Source organism: Callionymus lyra, chromosome 3 (assembly GCF_982586985.1).
Source record: "Callionymus lyra chromosome 3, fCalLyr1.hap1.1, whole genome shotgun sequence".
In the NCBI taxonomy this organism is placed as follows: domain Eukaryota; kingdom Metazoa; phylum Chordata; class Actinopteri; order Syngnathiformes; family Callionymidae; genus Callionymus; species Callionymus lyra.
Window position 1 is genome coordinate 34,555,289 of NC_141820.1, and position 22,608 is coordinate 34,577,896.

Genomic DNA, 22,608 nt, shown 5'->3' on the forward strand with positions numbered 1-22,608 from the left:
GTGACCCATACATTGTAATATTATAAGTACATTGGAAGTATTAATTTAAAACAAATAGCGTTGTGTTAAGTAATATTAACATGTTCCTTTGTGAGGCATTTACTTTGGTTGTTCCAATAAAACGTCTGAAAGGTTTGCCAAGACTGACTATTTGAGGATGTTCTTCACTTTCATGTGAGATAAGCTCGTCCATCAACGACCTTCATCACTCTCTATATTAAGTCTCAATCCTCCTAATGTTCCCGCGACGGATAAACACCCAGGACTCAAGGACAGCGCGTGTATTCACCACTTTGTCACTTTCACTTCACTATCTCCCTCCTCCTCTCCTCCTCTCCTCGTGTCTCTCCTCCCTCAGCGTCGTTACCATGGCAGCGGCAGGCGGCCTGAGGTTCCTCCGGTGACAGCAGCGTGTTCACTCGCCGCCGCTGCGCCTCGACTCACGGTGTCCCGCTGGAGGATCCTCCATGAACCGTCGCACCTGAGACCTCCGCTCACTCCTAGATGGAGGAACTTTGTCCTCGTCGAGCGCAGAGTTCTTCTCCTCCGCGGGCACGCGGGGGCTCTTAAGCTGCTTCGAGCGGGGAATGTGAAGATCTGTGCGGGATTAGAGGCTTTACTGGAGGGACAACAATGACGCGCGCGCCGCTGCTGCACTCCTGGCTGCTGTTGGCGCGGCGGCGGACGCACGGTGGCCGCTCTCCCCCGGTTCTTCGGCAACTCGTCTAGCTCCTCTCGTCCCCAGATACCGGGCAGTCTAATATGACTCCCTGGTCCTCCACATACGGCAGGTTCCCTCGGTGTCTCCCGCTCTGTTGGCTGGTGCTGGCCGTGTGCGCTGGAGCTGCTCGTCAGGGTGAGTGAACCTTCATGAGGGTCAATGAAGATGAACTATTAGTCCAGGCTTAGTTCCTTTGTTGTTGTGACGTTGTTGCATCCATCCATCCATCCATCCATCCATCCATCCATCCATCCATCCATCCATCCATCCATCCATCCATCCATCCATCCATCCATCCATCCATCCATCCATCCATCCATCCATCCATCCATCCATCCATCCATCCATCCATCCATCCATCCATCCATCCATCCATCCATCCATCCATCCATCATCCATCCATCCATCCATCCATCCATCCATCCATCCATCCATCTAAAACCTTTCAATAGCATCAATGAAAAAGGATTGGTTGCTTTGAATGCTTCAATTGACAAATGTTAATTGGATTTGAATTTATTATAATGCATTTAAGATAAATAACCTTTACTTACTTACTTATTACTTTTTAACTTACCGATCCTCTGACCCAATACCCACCAGACCAATAGAACTAACCCACTAAACGACCTTCATATGAAGCTCCTTGTGTATATTTCTTCTACATGCTTAACATTGTGGTCTCTATTGGCACTTTGGCAAACAACAATAAATAATTCATGTTGTTTGGACAGCAGTCTGCATGTTACATGTTCCTCCTGCAGGCGTAGCCAGAAGGGAGAAAAAACACTCCATTCACCTTTCTGCCCATCTCATTGGCCGGTTCTAATTGGGTCATAGTGGGTGTAGAACAGCTAGTTCTTTGTCCCCATACCTGGAGCGCTTTCCCGTCCCACTTGTCTCGGCGTCCTCGCTTCTCGATAGCGAGTAGTGGCAGATAAATCCTCTCTGAATAATTCATCCGCAGTGTGATACGATGCAGCCTTGGCAAAAATTGGGGGAAGTGTTTCAGAAGAACACTGCGCAAAGTGACTGATGACTTAGTGCGAGCGTGGGAACGACCTTTAGCACCACTGCAACATCTCACACACCTGTTCCCACACTCCCGTCTCCCTCAAGGTCAGCCGATACACTGAGCAGCTTCAGATGAGATGCAAAGTGGTGCTTCGATCCTCACAAGTGCTTATAAGGTCTTTAAATATCCATGGGAACTTTTCTGCTCCAGAGAAAAGGGACCATTACACACAGACACACACGGACACACACACATGCTTTTACAAATGCTAATGATGTCCTTCTGTGTTCTATTTCTGTCCGCCACAGGTGAGGGTGAGTGTCGGTCTTCAAGCATCAGGTCCTGCACAGAGTGCCTCACACGTGGACCACAGTGCGCCTGGTGCTTCAAGGAGGTAGGCAACCGTTGAAATGTGTGTATTTATGTTTCTTTCCACGAGCAGACGTGACACACCGAATTCTTTGATGCCATCCAAACATGTTACATTGGAACACGTCATCTGAACCTTCACCTACATACACTTTTCCATTGTTTTTACAGACTTTTCCCGTGTTTAGTCTAGACCCGAACTTTGTCCGACCAAAGATAGTCAATTGAAGTGAACAGGAATGTTTATTATGTATGAATATTTGTGTTTAATTGATTCATTAAAGTTTGTTTACACAAGTAGAAAACATGCATATTATACTTTAATTATTTCAACAAATTAATGCATCTTTATTAAGTTGAACTCTATAAATAAATCGCAAAATAGTGCATCTTTTATTGCTTTAATACACGGTTTAAGGACTGGCGACCACATCAGTCCCAGTTTCTCATCTGGCTGTTGGAAAAATAAATTGGCCTCTTCGAGTCTAGACACAGATCATCTGCTGGTGAGAGCTTCGCTTCTGTCTGTCTAATAAAAGGATCCACCCGGAATGACTGGAGATCCCTCAGACGCTATAAACACTCCAAACACAACATTGTGTTAACAAACAACACTTTCACAGACACACAAACTGCAGCGGCTAGACGAAAGGGTCATCGTTTGTGTCTTTAAAAGGCTTCAGGTGTTTCCTCCGCTGGAAAAAACCGAACTCTATCTGACACCCCGACACACGCTTGACTGGAAACAGGTTTCCTTGTTATGCATGTTCAATCATGAAGCTGAGACAAGTACCGGGAACTGGTTTATCATTAACGGTCATGGATTAGAAATCAAACAATAACATTAGCTCAACTATTATATACAAGGTTTCACAAAAACATCATACATATCAGAGTGACTATTTCTAGTGATTTATTTATTAGAAATATAAAGTTTAATCCAATAAATTTAAACATGAATATGCTCTAATTAAATGTGTTTAATTTAAGTCTAGTAACTCATTATTTAATTTGCCACTTTAATGTCATAACTTGTATTATTATTGATATTTTAATTATATTTTATTAATCTAATGTGTATTTATTTTATTCTTTTTCTATCTATACTGTCAGCACCATAAACAAATCCTGTATTTTTTTTAAACAATGGCAATACACGTGTTCTATTCTGATTTAACAAATAGATATTCACATTTGACGTACATGAAAGCAAAAAAAAGTAAACTAAATATCAAGTTAAACTTTTTGGATGAGCTCATATAATTAAATAATAACTTTCGATTATTTTATAATATGCCATAATAACACTTAATTTTCTCACTATGAACAACTGACCTTCTGTTCCTAAAGTTTAAGTTAGCAGGTTGTTTTTTTCACATATATTTTGTGGCAACACAGTTTCTGTCCTGGCTTACCCGGAGTAAGTTTTATTTTCACACAGATTTAAGTCTCAAAGTTCACTAATCCGGTTTTAAGCTGCAGGGCATGACGCTGTTTGTTTCATCAAATATTCAAGATTGAATCAAACATTGACATTTCCTGTTACCAAGAACGTCAAAGCAGCAAACACAAGTATATTCATGAAATATAGAGGAACAAATGATGAGGAGAGTTTCATATTTGATAAATGTTTTTATTATTTTTAAGATGTTTTATGAGACAGTGACCTCTCTTTCTCTGATGATGTTCTTATTTTAGACTGAAAATCTACCTTGAAACTATTGACACAGGCACCAATTTAGCTTTGAGGAGAGAGTCAGCTCCACAAATAGTTTTGCAAGTCATTACACCAGTTCTTAAGAGCCAGATGAATGCCTTGTAATCTTGATTGAAATGTATAGAAAAATAAAAAGAAACATTATCAGTAGTGTATGACCGTTACAATATTTTGAAATGTATCTTTAGACTTTTTTGATCTAAAATAACTTTTCAGAAAAAATATATATTTTAAGTTTGTTATTTATTTTAAGAGGAATTTCTCATTAATTATTTTCACAAACTTGTGTTCTTGAAGTAGACATGCATTAAAAGTCATTTATAGAACATTTTTCCTAAAAATAAAGAATAACTTCTTCACCATCATCTATGTAGTGAACATGTAGTTATCAAGTCACTTTAATGCTCTTGGTAACTGACAATATCTCAAAAATGCAGCTTAGTTGTTGTGATAGTTATTTCTATTTTTGATCGTTTTACTCTCCATCCTTGACTTTCAGGATTTTCTCAGAGGAGCCAGCTCCAGCTATCGCTGCGACCTGCCAGCGAACCTGCTGAGCAGAGGCTGCGAGTCAGAGTTCATGGAGCACCCGGAGCTGAAGGTGGAGGTCAATGCTACCATCAGTAGCACTCAAGTCTCCCCGCAGGACATCAGCATCCACCTCAGACCAGGTTGGACTACAACAAGCTCCTGTTGTGGAGATCAGACGTCATTTCTGATTCCTTTGCAGGTTCACAAGCCAGTTTTATTGTTGCTGTGAAGCAGCTGCAGCGATACCCCGTCGACCTTTATTACTTGGTGGATGTTTCAGCATCGATGCAGGAGAACCTGGATCATGTAGGTTTCTCAGTCTCCCTCGGCTTAAAATTCTCATTTTGTCATGATACCCATCGCACTTCCTTTAATGAGTGTGATCTTGTTTATTCTTCAAAAACAGTTGAAGACAGTTGGTGTGGCGCTAACCCTTCGTATGACCGAACACTCCTCTGATCTCTGGCTGGGTTTTGGCTCATTTGTCGACAAACCCGTCTCTCCCTATATTAACGTTCATCCCTCCAAAATCAACAACCCCTGCAGGTAAGGCGGAACATTTTGTGAACAAATAAGGGGATTTCCTGGCTGAGAAACACTTACAACCTGGATCAAAAAACTTAAAAGTGTAACTGTGCTCGACATGTTTTTGTTGCACTTATTTGAATGTATAACTATATTAATTAAAACTCTAATAAATTAAACAAAACAGTTGATTTTATCCAGTGATATTTTTGACAAAGAAGTGTCTATTAAACTCAACAGCTGTTTTTAGCTGCAACACATATAGAAAGAACATGTGAAAAATACAGATTTTTCTATAATATACTGATGAATATGATGTCGCTTTATGATATTCTTAAGTTTTTTTCTTACCCATAAAAGAGCCACTAATAAAAGTTAACGAAACGATGCAGCACAGATTTAGGGGCAGAGCAGTAAGGGCCTGAAGAAGGAATTGACTTCTCAACTGAGAGAAATCTCTAAACTTGGTGTCACACGATCCGCAGTTTATAATCCTTGAGTTTGTGTCTTCTCGTCTGGACTATTGTAACAGTTTATTTTCATGTCTTAACAAGAAGGAGCTGTCTCGCCTGCAGTTGATTCAGAACTCTGCAGCGAATAATTCTGACCTTCTCTAGTAGAAGAACTCACATTTCCCTGATGGCTGCCAGTTTATTTCAGGATCAATTTTTAAATTCTTGTTCTTACTTTCAGAGCTATTCATGGTCAGGCTCCTCCTTACATCAGTGATCTGATGATATTAATACATATCACATCAGCAGAATTTCCAGAATTTTAATTAAATCACGTTTTATTTAAAGTGCTAATTCATAAAAGAGACACTTTAACAATTTATAATTTAATTTGTTTTATTGTTTATGTAAGATGGAGGAAATTTTATCAGCAATTTAAAGATCCATAACTTTCCCTTTTCTACTTATCCTCTTTCTTGAGAGTTTTTTGGGTAATTACTAAATAATAATAGTAATATATAAACATATAGTCAAGCATGTTCTTAACTAAAATTCAAATCACAGAAAAATGTGGTTTAGATGATGTTTAGTCCAGTAGAATCAAATATAAATTATACAATATGTAAAAAGAAACCTTGAAATGTTGTGGATCACTATTGTTTCTTTTGCCCATAAGTGACTACGAGATCCGCTGTCGCCCGGCCCATGGCTTCCACCACGTCCTAACCATGACTGGGAATATGAGCGAGTTCACACGCGTCATCAAGCGCCAGCGCATCTCCGGAAACATGGACACGCCAGAAGGAGGACTGGACGCGATGCTGCAGGCTGCCGTCTGCCAAGTACATCACTTTTCTATTCTCAACCAATTCTGTCAATAGAACCACATTAGAGAGGGTTTAGTCCGAGGAAAGTGGCAGCAGTGGCAATAGTTGGAGAGGCTGCTGGGACTCTGACTCAGCAGTTGCTGATGCCACAGGAATGTCATGACAGCACCACTGCGGTATGACAGACACACAAACACACACCAGTGATGGGCTGCACTTGCAGCAGGGGAGTTTGGGGGGTGAGTCATGGTGCAGGGGGTCCTGAGTACCCGGACTCCATGGGAAACACTGTGATGGTCACTTTTCTATAAATAGAAGATTCATTTTGTCAGACCTGCTCTCTAAACTCTCCGGGTTAAATATACACAGATGCCCATAAATAGTTCTTCTGGCTCACACGGTCCATGACGAGTCACAGACCTGAATGGATGGATGGTTGGTGGTCTGTGATGACTTGTCAGGACTCCCGCAGGGTTTCCTGAAAATCCAATACATGTCGGGTTTATTACATCCGAAAACCGACCAATGACTTATGACTCAGTTTTTACATCTGTTGACTATTGACTACTTCATGCCATCATCAGAGGTTCAACTGTAACTTCATCCTCTTCACACAGTTTTCTTCTATTTGCAGGTGAATTGAAATCTAATCGATGCCACTAATGGAATCTTTGAATGTGTCTCCCGCAGGAAGAAGTTGGTTGGCGCTCGGAGGCGAAGCATCTCCTGCTCCTGATGACCGACCAGCCGTCGCACCTGGCTCTGGACAGCAGACTGGCAGGAATCGTGACGCCACATGACGGCGGGTGTCACCTGGAGAACAACGTTTACACCGGAAGCACAGAGATGGTGAGAGGAAGATCTATAGCAGGACGTCGAGTCGACAGTGTCGGATCTAATGTGAGTTGATTGACATCTTGTTCAGGATCATCCAACGTTGGGCCAATTGTCTGAAAAGTTGCTGGAGAACAACATCTACTCAATATTTGCAGTGGAGAATAGACAACAGAGGTGGTACGAGGTAATAACAACACGTGCTAACACAAGTGCTCTATTATGTGAACAGTAAGTTGTTCTGCAATTGAAGAAGAAGAACATAAATGACATATGTTTATATTGTTATTTTCAGCAGTATATAGTGATATAAATCATTTTAAGTATACATTCATCTGGATATTAGCTATATATTATAGTAGAAATTACTATTGTTGTGTTCATTATAGTTTAAATACACTTGCTATATCAAAATAAGTGCTACTGAAACATGTTTATATGTTGAAATAAATGTCAATAGAGCAGCTAGTTCAGCAGTTTCAGGTCGACCAATTGTCTTAACAAAGCGTTTCTTCTTAAATGTGGTACATATAAATTAATTATATAAGCTAATATAGGCTGTTTACACAGAATTATGTTCTTATTTTATCTATGATTCTGTTCCAAAGGAGATGGTGCAACTGCTTCCTGGCTCCTACCTCGGGAAGTTAGGCATCTTCCAGGCACCAAACCTCATTGATCTGGTGGTGGACGCATACAAGGTATGAACCCCCTTTGATAGAAGACTAAACAAATAAAATAAAACCATATAGATCACTTTGAGTGCAATCAATCAATCGATCAGATTTTATTTTAAAAGCACTTAATTCAGATAAAACATTTACCAAAAAGTGCTGATTACTCAAAAGACACAAATAAAAATGACAAGACTGAGACGAACAAAAAAACAAAAGAACTCCAGCCTCTCCAGACAACATTCCATACACACAGCAGTCACTTATGGACCCACACAGACACACAGACACACAGACTCGGACACTCACTGAAGACTCTCGAGTTGACCCAGAGGACCGAAGCAACAATGGACCTAAAACTAAACCGATTAAACCATAACAAATTTAAACAGTTGAAGGTCAAATGAGCAAAAACAGCTGAAACTATATACATTAAGAGATGAAAAGAAGAATAGGATTCAAGCCAGATTAGTCTTCATTGTTATTTTAACGTGAGTTTCACTGTGGATGCATCGATAAACTAGGACGTAGATAAACATTAGTGGGTCTCTAATATTATGAGTTAATAAAGTTAGCAAAGCAAATGTCTTACACAAGGAGATTTTCTTTGGTGAGAAATGCTGAGACTTCTTTGCTTTAGCACAAATATTATATATTCTACTTCCTGCCAAATCTGAAAATATGGAGGCACTGATCCTCATCCCTATGTCTTGCTACAGAGACCTCTTCAGCAAGTGCTCAGGTTAGCACTTTATTAACCCCGACAAAACTACATCTGCAGAATCCAGTAATGGAACGTTGCTCACTGAGGTGCAAACCAGGCTACCTCTAAAAAAAGGGCAGTTAAAGAGAAAGTGTAAGTGTGAGAGTGGAACTCTGTGTGTGAAATATGAACGTGGGCTCCTGGGTGTGTGTCTGCAGTGGGTTGTTGGCAGCAGCTGAGGCTATAATCTGGCCTCGGGCACAGAACTCCATTGTTGCGTTTCCCCAGAATCCAGAGATGTTTTTGCACCGACACACATTTAGAGCACGTGTTCCGAACAGAGGGTGTGTTATGATTAAATCTCCCCGAGATTCTTTACATAGATTATTCTCACAGAACCTTTTATTATTCCCCTGGTGTTGTATGTGTCGAGGTTTGAAAATAGTGTAACTTGATTTTCCCTCAGAGGTTGCTGTCGGAGGTGGAGGTGTCGGTGGCGATCGATGACATGGCGGTCAGCAGGTACTGGGCGTCTGTGTCGCCTCTCTGTCCAGAAGGATCCACTGCCAGAGGCCAGCGATGCACTGGAGTCAAACCAGACCAGACGGTAGCACAATTCCCTCACACTGCTGACGTACTTAACACTGAGCTCCAGCTCTCAGAGATGTCACCGGTTGTTTATTGGTTGTATCACATTACATCCACACTCACACACTTACTCCAAAAACACATCCCTGGAAGCCTTACATGACTGACAGCATTTGGTAAATAAATCGGATTTGGTGGATTAGAGGCGGTATTTACCAGAGGACATTTCCATGTGATTTGTGATGTTTTTTCTCCTTTAAGCTCATCTTTGCGTAACACAACAGCTTTTAAATGGAACACTTGCTTTTATTTGTGGCACATAAAACATAAATGGTGTATGTTATATTTATAACAAGTTATTACACAATTACCATGACAATGGGACGTTTAAACATATATGGATTAATAAGCGTCAGTACAGTGGCCACAAAATAATTGTCATACAATGTTGATATTGATTTGAAAAGTCTGTAACTGTGCCACTTCAGGCATCACAGAATGTTGCATTATGGGAGATCAAGGTTGTTTTTTTTTCTCCGTCTAAGTCAGCAATTTTATCTCAAGCCAACCAAAGGCATTTCAGGCTTAAACCACATAAATAATAATGTGTTTAACTCAAGGTCCAAATCTGGTGAAGAAGGTAATTGAATGTGGTTAAATTGTCAAAATGAATATGCAGATCTGAGGATTGATGGACAGATAAAGAAGACCGCGAGGATATTGTTTAATAGATAAATACTACAGATGGTTATCGGCACATTTTTTTGGCCAATTCTGTGTTATAGTTTTACACACTGGGAATAAAATGACAATAAAAGTTTTTTCCTCATAAAAACTTCATGTGGAAAAATAACAAAAACAAGTAAAGTTTCTTATAATTATGATTTGTTCAAATCTACAATAACAACCTTAGATTACTGTGACTGAATCCATATAAAAAAATGCCAAATGTAGCCTTTTTTTCCATCAAATATATGGTTGACAGCACTCCTTTCTTTCAGTATGTATGATGTTTTGTCATTGTTAAACATTTGTTATTTTGTGTGAGCTTCAGTTTTGTTACTTTTATTGTAAGTTGGTAATTACTTTTCACTAACAAGATCAAATATTTCTCAATTTGGTTGTTCCATTACCAAGTAGATTCTTGTGTGAGTATATGTCCTTTTCTCCATAAAGATGATCATGTAAAAAGTTACCTTTCAATTAAATATAGTTTTTTTTTTTTAATGTTTTATATATAACATATTTCATATATATACTGTATATATATTTGTTGTTATAAAAGACAATTAATATATATATTTAAAAATCAAATATCAATATATGAAGTCATCTCACATGTTTGTAGGAAGTTATGTCATTATTTATGTTTCAATTAAATGTTTAGAAAATGTATCCTAACTTCATTACTATAATATTTATTTTAATTTCTCCTCTTTTTCTCACCATTCTTCATCATTTACAGTTAACAATAATGTGGCCCATTTAGTAATGCATTTTCCCAACCTTGGTTTAAAATCTAAAATAATGTTAGACCGTGTGAGTATCAATATCAAATTCTGACCATGAATTAGCTGCAGAAAGGGCGCATCAAAATTTATAAGCCAAATTCTAGGATGTAACTGGGAAATAACTTGCAGAAGATAACAGATAAAAGGAAGAAGAGAAAGAAAAACAAGTTAAAGTAACGATTGCATAGATAATGGCAGAGTTTATTTTGAACTACAGAGTAACGTTGGCTCTTCTTCACAGGTGTACTTCAACATCACTGTCGGGCTGAACTCTTGTGCCACAAGCGATGAAGATGAAGAAATAACCATGATGGTTCGTCCAATCGGATACAATGAGTCCACCTCAGTCAGGATTCACTCGACATGCGGCTGCAGCTGCGGCTCCAGCGGGCGCTGCTATGACCAGGACTTGTTTTGCTCCACGGAGGAGAAGAAACAGGAGAATTATCATGAAGCGATTAAAGACTTAAACAAAGATACAAACTTGAATTGCAAAGCTGATGGTTCCACTGAGGACTGCAGTGGGCGAGGAGAGTGTGAGTGTGGAAGATGTGTGTGTGAGGACAACAGACTAGGGGTGGTTTATGGGAAATACTGCGAAATAGACGACTTCTCGTGCCCCTACCACGGCGGGCTTCTGTGTGGAGGTGAGAAGATGCATTTACATTTCTGTTAGAGCTGGAAAAACATCTTCTTTTGTCTTCCAGGACGTGGAATGTGTGTTTTAGGTGTGTGTAGATGTGAAGAACAATGGACCGGTGAGAGCTGCAGTTGTCCAGCTTCTTCTTCAACATGCCAGTCTCCAGATGGCAGCATGTGCAGTGGGCGGGGCAGGTGTGTGTGTGGCAGGTGTTCCTGTGATGACCCCAAATATGTGGGGGACCTCTGTGAGAGATGTCCTCTCTGCCAAAACAGCTGCCAAACCCACTGGTATTTCTTTCTTTCATTGCCACCGTGGGAGACGATCGAAGGTCTGACGCTGCTCGTGTGTTTCAGGAAGTGTGTGGACTGTCATCGGTCTCAAGGCTTCGCTCTGGAAGATCCAGGAAAGTGCAACAGTTCCTGTGCCTCGTCGGTGCACTTTGTTGAGGATGTATCAGGTAAATAATGTCGTTGTTCTTAGTAATTATAAACCAGTTCATTCAAAATATTATTCTTAAAAACAGACATACTTATCTTTCTTTCCCAACTCTCTTTTACAAGCAACACTCAACTTTACAATCTAGTTTCTGTTCATAATACTGCTAATGGCTGGATCGTCCAGTTCCAGCTGAACCCGATTTGCTAATGTGGAAGGAATATTTTAATTGAGAGATTGATTTATTATCTATGATCAATTTTCCTAATTAATATCTTTTTAAATGCTCACTAAATAATTGCAGAGAAATCTAATTGTAAAACATTATTGTGGCAAATATAATCAAAAAGCTTCTTCATAAACAAATGAATTAATTCTGAACAGACTTGAGAAATGCAGTTCTAGGTCATTTACATTCTGCTGTGTTTGAGTCCACCAGCAGGAGTAAATATTGCTGTGTTTTTTGTCATTAAAAAATAAAAATACAACAGGGCCATGTCAAGTGCTGTAAGTCTTTTAAGATGCACGAAAACAATCAATGTTTTTCACCGCGACAACTCAAGAACAACAAGAAAAAACACACAAAAAAAGAGATTAAATAACCTCAACTTGCAAAAAAAAGTTAAGTTAAAGACTATCCAATTAAGTTAATGCAATTTTAAATTTGAATTAGTGTCAAATTTGCTGGATTATCTTAACTTCCCGAGAATATTTGTCAAATAAAATGTCATGCTCATCAATAGTGTGTATATTATTATATAATTTGTGATATTATCATGCGATGATTTCGCTTAAGGTTATTTCTAATTCTAATTAGATGTAAATGAATAAAATATTACAAATGAGGATTAGATGTTAAATTTAAAAGTGACAATTCTAATTCTGTTGGGATTTATTCATTAACAAAAGTCACATTACCCTTGTAAAGGTACAGATGATGTCATCGAAGGGATACAGCAGCTCAAAGTCAGAGATAGAGACACGTGACTGTGAAGCAGTTCGCTGCCAATTTGACTGTGATTGATTCTGAGTGTCACATGTTCTCACCTCTGACATCATCGTCCTCTCTCTGAAGGTCACTCAGGAGGAATCAAGTGCAAATACATCAGCAACAACAGCTGTCGCTACAGCTTTCAAACTAGCTCAGAGTCTGGAGACAAACACCTCTATATCAGCACGAGACCAGGTACACACACAAACACACACACCCACACCCACCCCCACACACACACACACACGTGTCTTATGTTCCAGTGTTTTAAATCAGCAAAACAGCAGTTAGTGTTTCAGTTTCCCGGTTTCCTCCCTCGCAGTCCTGAAGACTCGCTCCAGGTTCACACACTCACAGTTTGTCGCAGGTCCAAGTGTTACAGTTAATCTCCTCCCCTCTTGATTTTTTGGAACAGCGCAGCTCATTGTGCGTCCCCCGTCTCCGCTCGCTCTGCACCCGACGGGACGCTTCTTCCTGCCCTCGCCTACTCCTCCTGAGTTCAGCAGGAGCCAGGTCGCCATAGTTACCAAATGTCAGGGCTGTTAAAGTTCTTTGTGAAAAGTGATGAGAGCGTCATCCTCACACGGTTCCCGACAGCGAAAGGTTCAGAGAAACAACACAGAGCCTTTGTTTGGGCGCAATGAATGAATTATGTAATGAATGATAAGAAAACAGTACCACCAGCCACATTTAAGCGAAGGAGACGACCTAGAATCCATACATGGTTGATTATCTGGGTGAGCCACTGAGTCATGTGGTCGCCTCCGGCATTCAGCATCTCCGCTGTGATGTTAAAGATGCCAAGGGCCTTCCCATTCTTCAGTTTCCTCTGTGCAGCCTTTACCTCTTCTGGGGTAACAGGGGTGTTGGGGCAGTCGGGGTTAGAGCCATCCGTCGCATTTGCTGCGTCAGTCAGTTTGGGGTCCTCAGGGACTGGCGGATGGTTTAGAAGCTGGATGAAATGTTCCTTCCTTGATGCAGTCAGCTTCTTTGGAGAGGATGTTGTCAGTGCTTTCTTTTATGATGAAGCTACGTCGTCGGGGGCCGGCCTTGGCCTGGCTGAGAAGTCTGTAGATCTGCCTCTGGTCATTCCTTACTGCCGCGGCTTCTAGCTTAGCCGCCTGATCAGTCCAGTACTTCTCGCAGTCCTGGCAGATACATGTGTTGCAAGCTCCATTTAGGTGGCGGTACTCATTCAGGTCACCTTGAACGCGGGCAGCACGCCGGCTGAGATGATGCCGAGGGTTTCTTGTGAGATCCACGGTTGTTTAGGAGAGGGTCTGCTCTTACCTAATGTTTCTTCAGCCGCTTTGAAGACTTCAGTTCTGAAGAGGGCAGGGCACTGTATCGGTTGGTTTTGGCACACTTGTACGTTTCTTGGATCACTGGGTCGTTGAGTCGGGAGGAGTCAAGACGGACTTGCCTTTTGATGGAAGGGTCAGCCTTAAGCGTGAGCCTCATGTGAGCCTCATACGGTATTACCAAGCTGGGCGCCTCTGTAGACTCGGCAGTTGGTGACTCGGCAGTTGGCTTTCCTGGTTCTCCCGTCAGGGCTATACAAGGTCCACTGATGGATGGATCAGATGCCAGCTAAGCTAACATATTTTAACAGTTCATTTGACAATAATGTTGCATATCCTGTGGGAAGGAGAGTCTGTACATTCCAAGTTTCAATACGGACCTTATCTCGGAATTTCAGTACTTGACTATCAGTAGCGCGCAGTGGTCGATTCCGGGAGAGGTCAGTCCTATTTCTTCTAGTCGGTTTCGTTACAAGATTTATTTCCACCATGACGGGCAGTGAACCAGATGCTGGCGTAGTCAGCTGGTCGGGCTGCCACCTCACAGCATAACTGACATGGTCCACCCTTTAGCGACTATCCAATCTCAACCCCCTCATTCAAGGTTACAGAGTAGGGACGATGCACCTACCCCATGACTAGGAAATCAGTACATTCGGGCTCTCACAGAGGTATCACCTTACTGTCCATCCTGGGTAAGCTGTTCACTCGTATCCTAGAGCTATCCCTGCTATCAGGATTAGACGTAGCCCACAACAAGCAGGCTTTATGCCAAACCGCTCCACCATGGATCACATCTCTGGACTACGCCTTGCCATTGAGAAGGCACAGGAGTACAGAAAGAACCGGCATCTCTACATTGCCTTTATTGATCTCCGAGCACCCCAGAAGACAATCACCCTCTTCCAGCAGATGAACAACTGCGGAAAGCTGCGTCAGGGTGAACGGGAAGGAGTCGGAATGGTTCACCATCAACAGCGGTTTTCGCCAAGGCTGTGTGGCTACACCGGATCTCTTCAACTGCATCATTGACTATCTAATGACTAAGGTCTGTGCGCAAGTTCCCGGGGAGTCTTTCGGTCAGTACAACCTGGTAGACTTGGAGTACGCCGACGACACCACCTTGCTTGCTGACGATCAAGAACAACTCCAAGAGTCGATGGAGTACGACGAGGAAGCTAAATAGCTCGGCCTCAGCATCAACTCATTCACATCGGAGAAGGCTCAGACTCTGAACCACTCATTTCAACATGCACAGTAGACTTTGTCTCCTCGTTTAGGTACCTTGGATCGATAATCTCCAAGTCTAGCAACCTAAAGCCTGAGATCAACCAGAGACGTGCCCAAGCTGCAAAAGTCCGACAGTCCCTGTGGAAGCCTCTCTGGCGCCACCGCCACATCACACAGAAGACTAAACAGTGCATCTACAACTCCTCTGTCATATCAGTACTCCTGTATGGCTTAGAAACCTGGCCACTTAACACACACTAGAAGCCCGACTTGATGGCTTTGACAGCCGAGCCCTACGGACGATAGCCGGCATCCAATGGCACGAGCATGTCAGCAACAGCTGACTCCGTGACCTGACCAAGCCACCTCCTGCTTCCCAAATAGCAACAATGCGTCGGATACGCTGGTACGGCCATGTTCTCCGTCTCCCACCTGAACACCCGACCCGTGCCATGCTGGATTTTGATCCCAAACAGGCAGGTTGGCGGCAGCCTCGGGGGCTCCCTGTACCCGATGGAGGGATGTTGTGGGACGTGACCTAAGGAATCTCAACATCCCGCTTTCCCAGGCACCGCCGCTGGCTACGTGCATGAGGATGAGTGAGTCAGTGAGTGAGACGACCTAGAGTCATGGACAGAGATTGTCTTATCAACAAATTACCAAATATCTGAAGTGACAAATGAGCACACACTGAAGCGACACACACACACAAACAAGCACCACTATTGATCTCATAAACATTATTTAGAAAAAATGAATTTAGTCACGGAGTTCATGGAGGAAATGTCGCGGATAAATCCTTTGTAGCTCATGTAAGACTCGTCTTGGAGTTAGCATAACTTTCTTAACAAAATCTAGCCTTTCTTGAAAATTCCTTCTTGAAAATGGCTTTGGAAGTATATCCGCGACCAGATGAAGCTCTTCAGCCATTGTGTGTTGTAAAACAAATAGCGAAATTAACCCAAATCAACGTTTTAGCTCCTTTAAGGCAGAGGACATGAACTTGTCACGTGTTCAGCGCGTTCAGCGTCTTTGCAGCTTGTCTTTCGTCCCTGTTAAATGTTTTTGTTCTGCTGCACGTGTGAAATTTCCCTGCTGTGGGATCAATAAAGTCATATCTAATCTAATCTATCAGAAGGGTAGCTGCCAAGACGCTGTTGTGGATGTGCCAACTTGAATCTGATGGTTGACAATCCTTAGGCTGCTGTTGATTTCAATGTACAAGAGCCACTTCTAAAACGACTGAAGGCCTTGGGTACGTTTCTTCTGGAAACACATGACAGCTCAAATATGATTGGATGAAAGCTCTCACATGAATGTACAATCCTGGAAGCAGTGCAAGCAAGAGGAAAGCTATGAAATGAAGATAAAAGACTATGAGGAATAATTTAATACATATTTATGAAAAATAAACAATAAAAAAAAATTAAAAAAACATTGATTTTAATTAAAATTGAATTTATTTCTGATTATGTTTAGGCCAGCAGAGAAGGCCTTGCTCTGACAGTGACTTAAATGAACTAATGTGTTGATTTAAGTTAAACAAACACATTAGTTTCTTCTCTGTCCTTTACTCTGTGTTGTGCAAATAGAGATATTGACAACTGGAGTAAAACAGTTTCTTTCTTTTAGGTACGACAACTTCAATTGAATGAATCTTCCTGGTGGCTAAACTATAGTTATAAAAGTCCATGACTCAACAATCAAGTACAAAGAAAGAAACCTTGTTACATAAGGGTTGATCTAGTAATGTCCACACATAAGGGAAGCTATAATGTTTAATAAAAGGGAACATGTTCTAAATCATACGTGCCCATCAAAGCTCTCTGGTATGTTTGGGTGTGTCCACAGAGTGTTCCAGCAACGGTCAGCTGGTGGGAACCTTCCTGAGTGTCAGCGCTCTGACCGTGATGTGTGGTCTGCTACTGGTGGTCTTATCCAGGATGTTCCTACTGAGGAGATCACGGTCCACAGGGGGCGCTACTGAGGTGGAAGGCAAGGTATGAAGTCCTAGTTACTTTTGAGAGCAGATTTGAGGAGCAAGAAGAAGACCTCCCTGGTATAAAAGCAGTGGGTTTCTCTTCAACACGTTTTTGCCAAAGGTCACTGTACGCTTAAATAGAAAAAGAACATTCGACTCCACCGTAAGAAGTACAGCTGCAGTTCACATTTCCTCTCAAATCCCACTACTGCATCTACAGAGTCCAGATTTGTGACCTTAGGGTGGTATGGGGAGAGAAGAGCCGAGTGAAATGAAGTTTTTACAAGGGTCATGGGAATAGCACGGGTCTATTTGTGCTTAAATTATTTTAATGACTGGCTGTTTAAATGAGAAGTTAACTTGCAGCGCTTGATACTGTATGTTCTTTTAACCACACTGAGTCGCTGGAGACTGAAAAGAATGCATCTCTCTCTCTCTCTCTCTTTTTTTAAATCAGTGCATTTCCTTTTTTTACTAGATCAAGCTAATGTTTAATGTTAATGGTTCATTCCAAACAATCTGATTAATGAGTGTTTTATTTAATTATTTTACACTTTAAATAAAATAAAATTGAACTGCACATCAAATCAAGCACAGGGGTAAAAAAAACAATAGCATCAGAATATATATTAAAATAAAATATACATTTAGATATTGATATTTGTATCTATATATTGCATAATTGTATGAAGTTGTTAAGCTAAAATGGTGGTTTAGGTGACTCTTAGAGTAAGAACAAAATCATTTTATGTTAGGGCATTTCACGTATAACCTGTGAAGACATACAAATAATAATATATAATTATTAATAATTTGCAACTTGGCTAATTAAAACAGAGCTTTTTTTCTACTTTTTATTTCTTCCAGTTTTACGTTACGATAGGTTTAAATGTTAACAGCTATTAGGGCGCTGCTTCATGGCCATCTTGTGGCTCATTTTGATTTTACACCTTTAGTGAAATGAAGAAAACAAATGTGATCAATATAAACCAATAAATACTTACGTTCTTGTTCTGTTGACCTTCCAGGACCTGTCCTACATCCCCACCATCAATAAGGACACCATCACGTACAGGAAGGAGGTTCCTCTCCGGGCGATGGAGATGGAACTCCATGTTCCCAAAATGCCTCTTGGTGACCCTTGGCAATAGTAGCTGGAATACATATCAGGTCATTCTAGAAAGAATGACTTTGTTTTTTTCTGCGGAGACTGACATTTCCCTCTCACTCTCTCCATAAATCAAACGTTGACTGTTGTAATGAAATGGCCAGTATCCTTGAAACTGAGAAGAACCTCATCTTGTAGCTGCAGAACGACTGCACTGTTGAAAATATTATTATTATTTTTAATTTTGTTGAGCTAACTCTACTCTTAAGTTGTGTCTGTGTCTTTTCCTGTAGATTACACTTGGTACTACTTTTTCCTTTGAATACTGTAATAGTACTGACCTCATGGCACAAATACTTTTTTTTATTTATCATCTTTCATTTTGACTTGTAAATAATCTGTGTAGTCTTGCACTTGAAACATGTTTTTCTGTTGAACTACTGAAAACTAAGGGCGGCATTGTAGTACAAACTATACTTTAATGGTGAACTGTAAAATGCATTTGCAGCGAATAACTTCACTCTATCATCTCTAAACTGACTTGATGACTTGGTGGTAAAAACTACTCTAAAGGTACTGAGATCAGCGGTCACATGCACTTGTTCATTTTAAATCTGTAACTGTACAAGACATACTTTGATTTTTTTTCTTTGTTTATTTTGATCTAATTATCATGTTCATCAGCAGCTGCTCTGTTTTACTGTAAGTCAGAAACACTAATAACTATTTATTTGTGATTTTGTTCTGTATAATCAACAGTCTCGGTTGTTGAGTCGCAACTTCTCTTCTTCCTCACACTGATGATCATCTCATCACAGCAGGCAAACTGAAGCACTTTCCAGTGTCGTTCTGATGTCAACAAATGTGTCTATTGTTTGCATCCAAATTAAAAGTGACTTTTTTTATACATATTATAAACGTCTAATCCTTATTTTGACTGGAAAGTTTCGTATAAAAGTACGATTTCTTGTTCATTTAAACATGAAAAGATCTAACACGAACAATGACGCACTATGGCCAGCAGGTGGCAACGTACACTATGTAAATAAGTAAGTCCTTTTTATTTATATAGCGCTTTTCCAGACCAGGGTCACAAAGCGCTTAAACAATCAAAAAAATATTCAATAAAGTATATACTATAGGGTAGTTCTTTTAAACACAAATCAATCGATAAATGATGATTGTATACAATAATGACACATACAAGAAAACGATTTGAGATGAAGGTTCTTACTGTAAACTTGGTTTTATTATAATCCCTTGAGAACAGGTGATCACTGAGGGTGTCATGAAATAAAATAGTTTCGATAACTTACAAAACAAGTGTTTATACAAAGAGGAGAGTCATGAGGTCAAAGTTGATCCACAGCAGATTGTAAAGTGCCATTATCAGTTCCCGCCCCCCTTCTACCGCCCACTGGTCACCTCCGGCGACCGGTTCGGACTCAGGGTGGCGCTATTGTCCGTGTCGCTGCCGACCTTTGACCCGGCCTCCTCCTCCGCCCCCTCCGCGCCGTGCGTCCTGGAGTGCTTGCTCAGGTGGTCTGAGCGCATGAAGCGCTTGTGGCACACCGGGCACTCGAACCTCTTCTCGCCCGTGTGCGTGCGCAGGTGACGCTGCAGCTCGTCGGAGCGCGTGAACCGCTTCCCGCAGAAGAGCCAGTTGCAGACGAAGGGTCTCTCGCCGGTGTGCCAGCGCAGGTGCGCCTTCAGGTGCGACGTCTTCCCGTACACCTTGCCGCACCCGGGGATGTGGCAGCTGTGCACGGCCCTGCGCCGCGGGCTGGAGCCCCCCTGACCCAGGCTGTCCGCCTCCTGACAGTTGGGACAGTCGCACGTGGACCTGCCGGTGTAGCGGCGCGAGGACGGGCGCGAGGAGGGGGCGGGCACCGGGACCACCGGCGCAGGCGCACTGGGCACGTTCATGTCAGGTCTATAGGCGTCGAAGAGACCCTGGGATCCGGGCAGCAAATGTGGGGAAGAACCGGGGGCGAACGTTGAGCAGTAGTCGTTGCCGAAGTGTGCGGGGAGACCCCCTTGATTCTGGGGGTCCACCCAGGAGTTCCCCAGATCCCACCAGGAGGCAGAGCTAACATCCGACAGGGGCTTGAACCAGGTCTGGTGAGGGTGCATCCTGGGGTAGATCCCCTCCACAGAGGGGGGCAGCTTGGTGAGGAACATCGACCTCTGGTCGGACATGGAGGGGTCGGCCACGGCCACGCCAGGCTGGTACATGGAAAAGTCATTCCCGAAAGGGGACGCGGCGGAGGTCAGCGAGAAAGCACTGGAGGTCTCTGGGTGCAGTTGAGCGGCGACCGCTGGGCTGCTGTGTTTCCACGGGTGGAAGCCCTTGAGGCGTCCTGAGGGTCCATCGGTGAGGGCTGGAGACGGGGACGGGGTCGCGTCTCCGATTCTGTTGCAGGTCGCAGCCAACATGGCCAGAGGAGTGCTGCCTAGTCTGGGCTCCTCCTGTGGACACACATCGGTCAGTCATGTCGACCATGTCTCATTTAGAAGAACACCTCATATATAAAAAACATGAACCTCCCAAAAATTAGACGACTGAAACCTGGAAACATCAATATATATGTTGAGTTAAAGAACTCTGTTAGCAGAGTTAGCAGCAATAGTTTGTATTAAAAACTAGCAAAACAATTGATGCCATATTGAGTGCAGTAAGTGTGTGTTCAATGTGTTCATTTTTAAAGTTGTTAGTTGGTTAAAACATCTTGTATCTCAACATAACACCCATTTCAATTAAACCAAATCAACAATTCATGCAAAAGACTTCTAAAGCAGCCACCAAATGAATGTTAAAACATGCAGTGTATGATATAGTACGTACAATAAAGTCTAGTTTTCTATCACATCAAAATGTGAGACACAGTTAAAACATGAATTGTGACAATAGTAGCTTATTTCGTTATTATTTATTATTTTAATATGTATTCATTCCCACAAACCTTCTGTTCGCTCAGATGTGCAAACATTTTTACAAAGTCTTGAAACTTTTCTTTTCATTTTATATTGTAAATGTGTCTATATAGTTTGTAAATTGTAATTGTAAATAGTCGTGTTTCAAATGTTTGTCAATAGTTTTTATATTTTTGATATATTTTTAGTTATAGTTTTAACCCCCCCCCCCATTATTTGTAAAAAGTTAGTAAAAAAGTGACTTGTTAGTCACTTTGTTTCAATAGTTTGTTAACGTATTGCAATAGTTTGGTAATTTATTTTAGTAGACTCTAGATTTGTTTCAATATTTTTTTCATTTGTTTCATTATTTTGTCCATTTTTTTAAATAGTTTTTCAATTTGTTTCAAAAGTTTGTTAATTTGTTTCAATAATTTGTAAACATTTTCAATAGTTTGTAAAGATGTTTCAATGGTTGGTCGATTTTTTTCAATTGCTTTTCAGTTTGTTTCAAAAGTTTGTCGATTTTTGTCAATAGTTTGTAAAGTCGTTTCAATAGTTTGTAAATTTGTGATTATAGTTTTAGTTTTTTCTTTCTTTCTTTTTTTCCCATTATTTGTAAAAAAAAAAAAGAAAAGAAGAAATGGTTAGTCAATTTGTTTCCATAGTTTGTTAATGTATTTCAATAGTTTAGTAATTTTTTTTAGTAGACTGTAGAATTGTTTATATATATTTTTAAATGTGTTTCATTATTTTGTAAAACATTTTCAATAGTTTTTCAATTTGTTTCAATAGTTTGTAGATTTTTGTCAATAGTTTGTAAACATTTTCAATAGTTTGTAAAGATGTTTTAAATAGTTTGTAAATTTATTTCAAATGTTTTTAAATGTGTGTCAATAATTTTTAAATTTGTGATAAAAGTAATTTACTTTCACTCTTCCAGCCACCGTAGTACATTGAAAAAGTATTATATCTAGCACGTCCTTTTTTTTTTTTTTAAATACACTGATAAAACAATAGCTTGTTTCTTAAGAGGACAGACATTTCTAGATGACATTAAGTAAACGGACATAAAACACATCCATGCATTTTGCGTTTAATTTTAATTTTTCCACCTTAACTTTGAGGACGTTTGTCGCCATAAAGCTCTCTCATGATAAACATGTGTAAACTAAACAGCAACAACAACAACGTCATATTCAGTCAGTGGGATAAACAATATAGAAAACAGCAACTTACCCCCAGCATTGTCGCAGCCATGTCAGAGCAGTGTGTGTTTGTGAGCGAGTGTGTTCCGTCTCCCGTCTCTTCTTAATTGTAGCTCGGCTTTGAAGCGCCGCCGAGAGACTGTGGACCAATCACAGCGCGGCCCATTTTGTGCTGGAGGCCGTCGTAAATTGTGAAAAGTGGCGTCACTCTGAATCTAGAACAAGTTGAATGGCCGGAGGAAACTGAAACTGTTTTGGCGGGGCTGATGAACAAAATTTGGGTTTGAAATTATTTAAATGAAGTAGTTCTTGAAACTTGGAAGTTTTAGGC

At 40.9% G+C, this 22,608-nt stretch overlaps 2 protein-coding genes across 2 annotated transcripts; one reads left to right on the plus strand and one right to left on the minus strand.

The window, feature by feature from the left end:
- Nucleotides 1-359: 359 nt before the first annotated feature.
- Nucleotides 360-19,074, plus strand: itgb8 (integrin, beta 8). Its single transcript, XM_087787671.1, has 16 exons — nucleotides 360-856; nucleotides 2,045-2,130; nucleotides 4,322-4,493; nucleotides 4,553-4,659; nucleotides 4,760-4,899; nucleotides 6,007-6,172; nucleotides 6,848-7,006; nucleotides 7,083-7,178; nucleotides 7,600-7,692; nucleotides 8,835-8,975; nucleotides 10,709-11,114; nucleotides 11,175-11,397; nucleotides 11,464-11,567; nucleotides 12,621-12,731; nucleotides 16,919-17,067; nucleotides 18,077-19,074. The coding sequence occupies exons 1-16, from the start codon at nucleotides 763-765 to the stop codon at nucleotides 18,197-18,199; spliced, it is 2,370 nt and encodes a 789-aa protein (XP_087643797.1). The 5' UTR covers nucleotides 360-762; the 3' UTR covers nucleotides 18,200-19,074.
- Nucleotides 19,075-19,563: 489 nt separating this feature from the next.
- sp8a (sp8 transcription factor a) lies at nucleotides 19,564-22,335 on the minus strand. The gene is made up of 2 exons (XM_087786075.1): nucleotides 22,309-22,335; nucleotides 19,564-20,625 (listed from the first exon to the last, which is right to left on the minus strand). The coding sequence occupies exons 1-2, from the start codon at nucleotides 22,327-22,329 to the stop codon at nucleotides 19,564-19,566; spliced, it is 1,083 nt and encodes a 360-aa protein (XP_087642201.1). The 5' UTR covers nucleotides 22,330-22,335.
- Nucleotides 22,336-22,608: the final 273 nt, after the last annotated feature.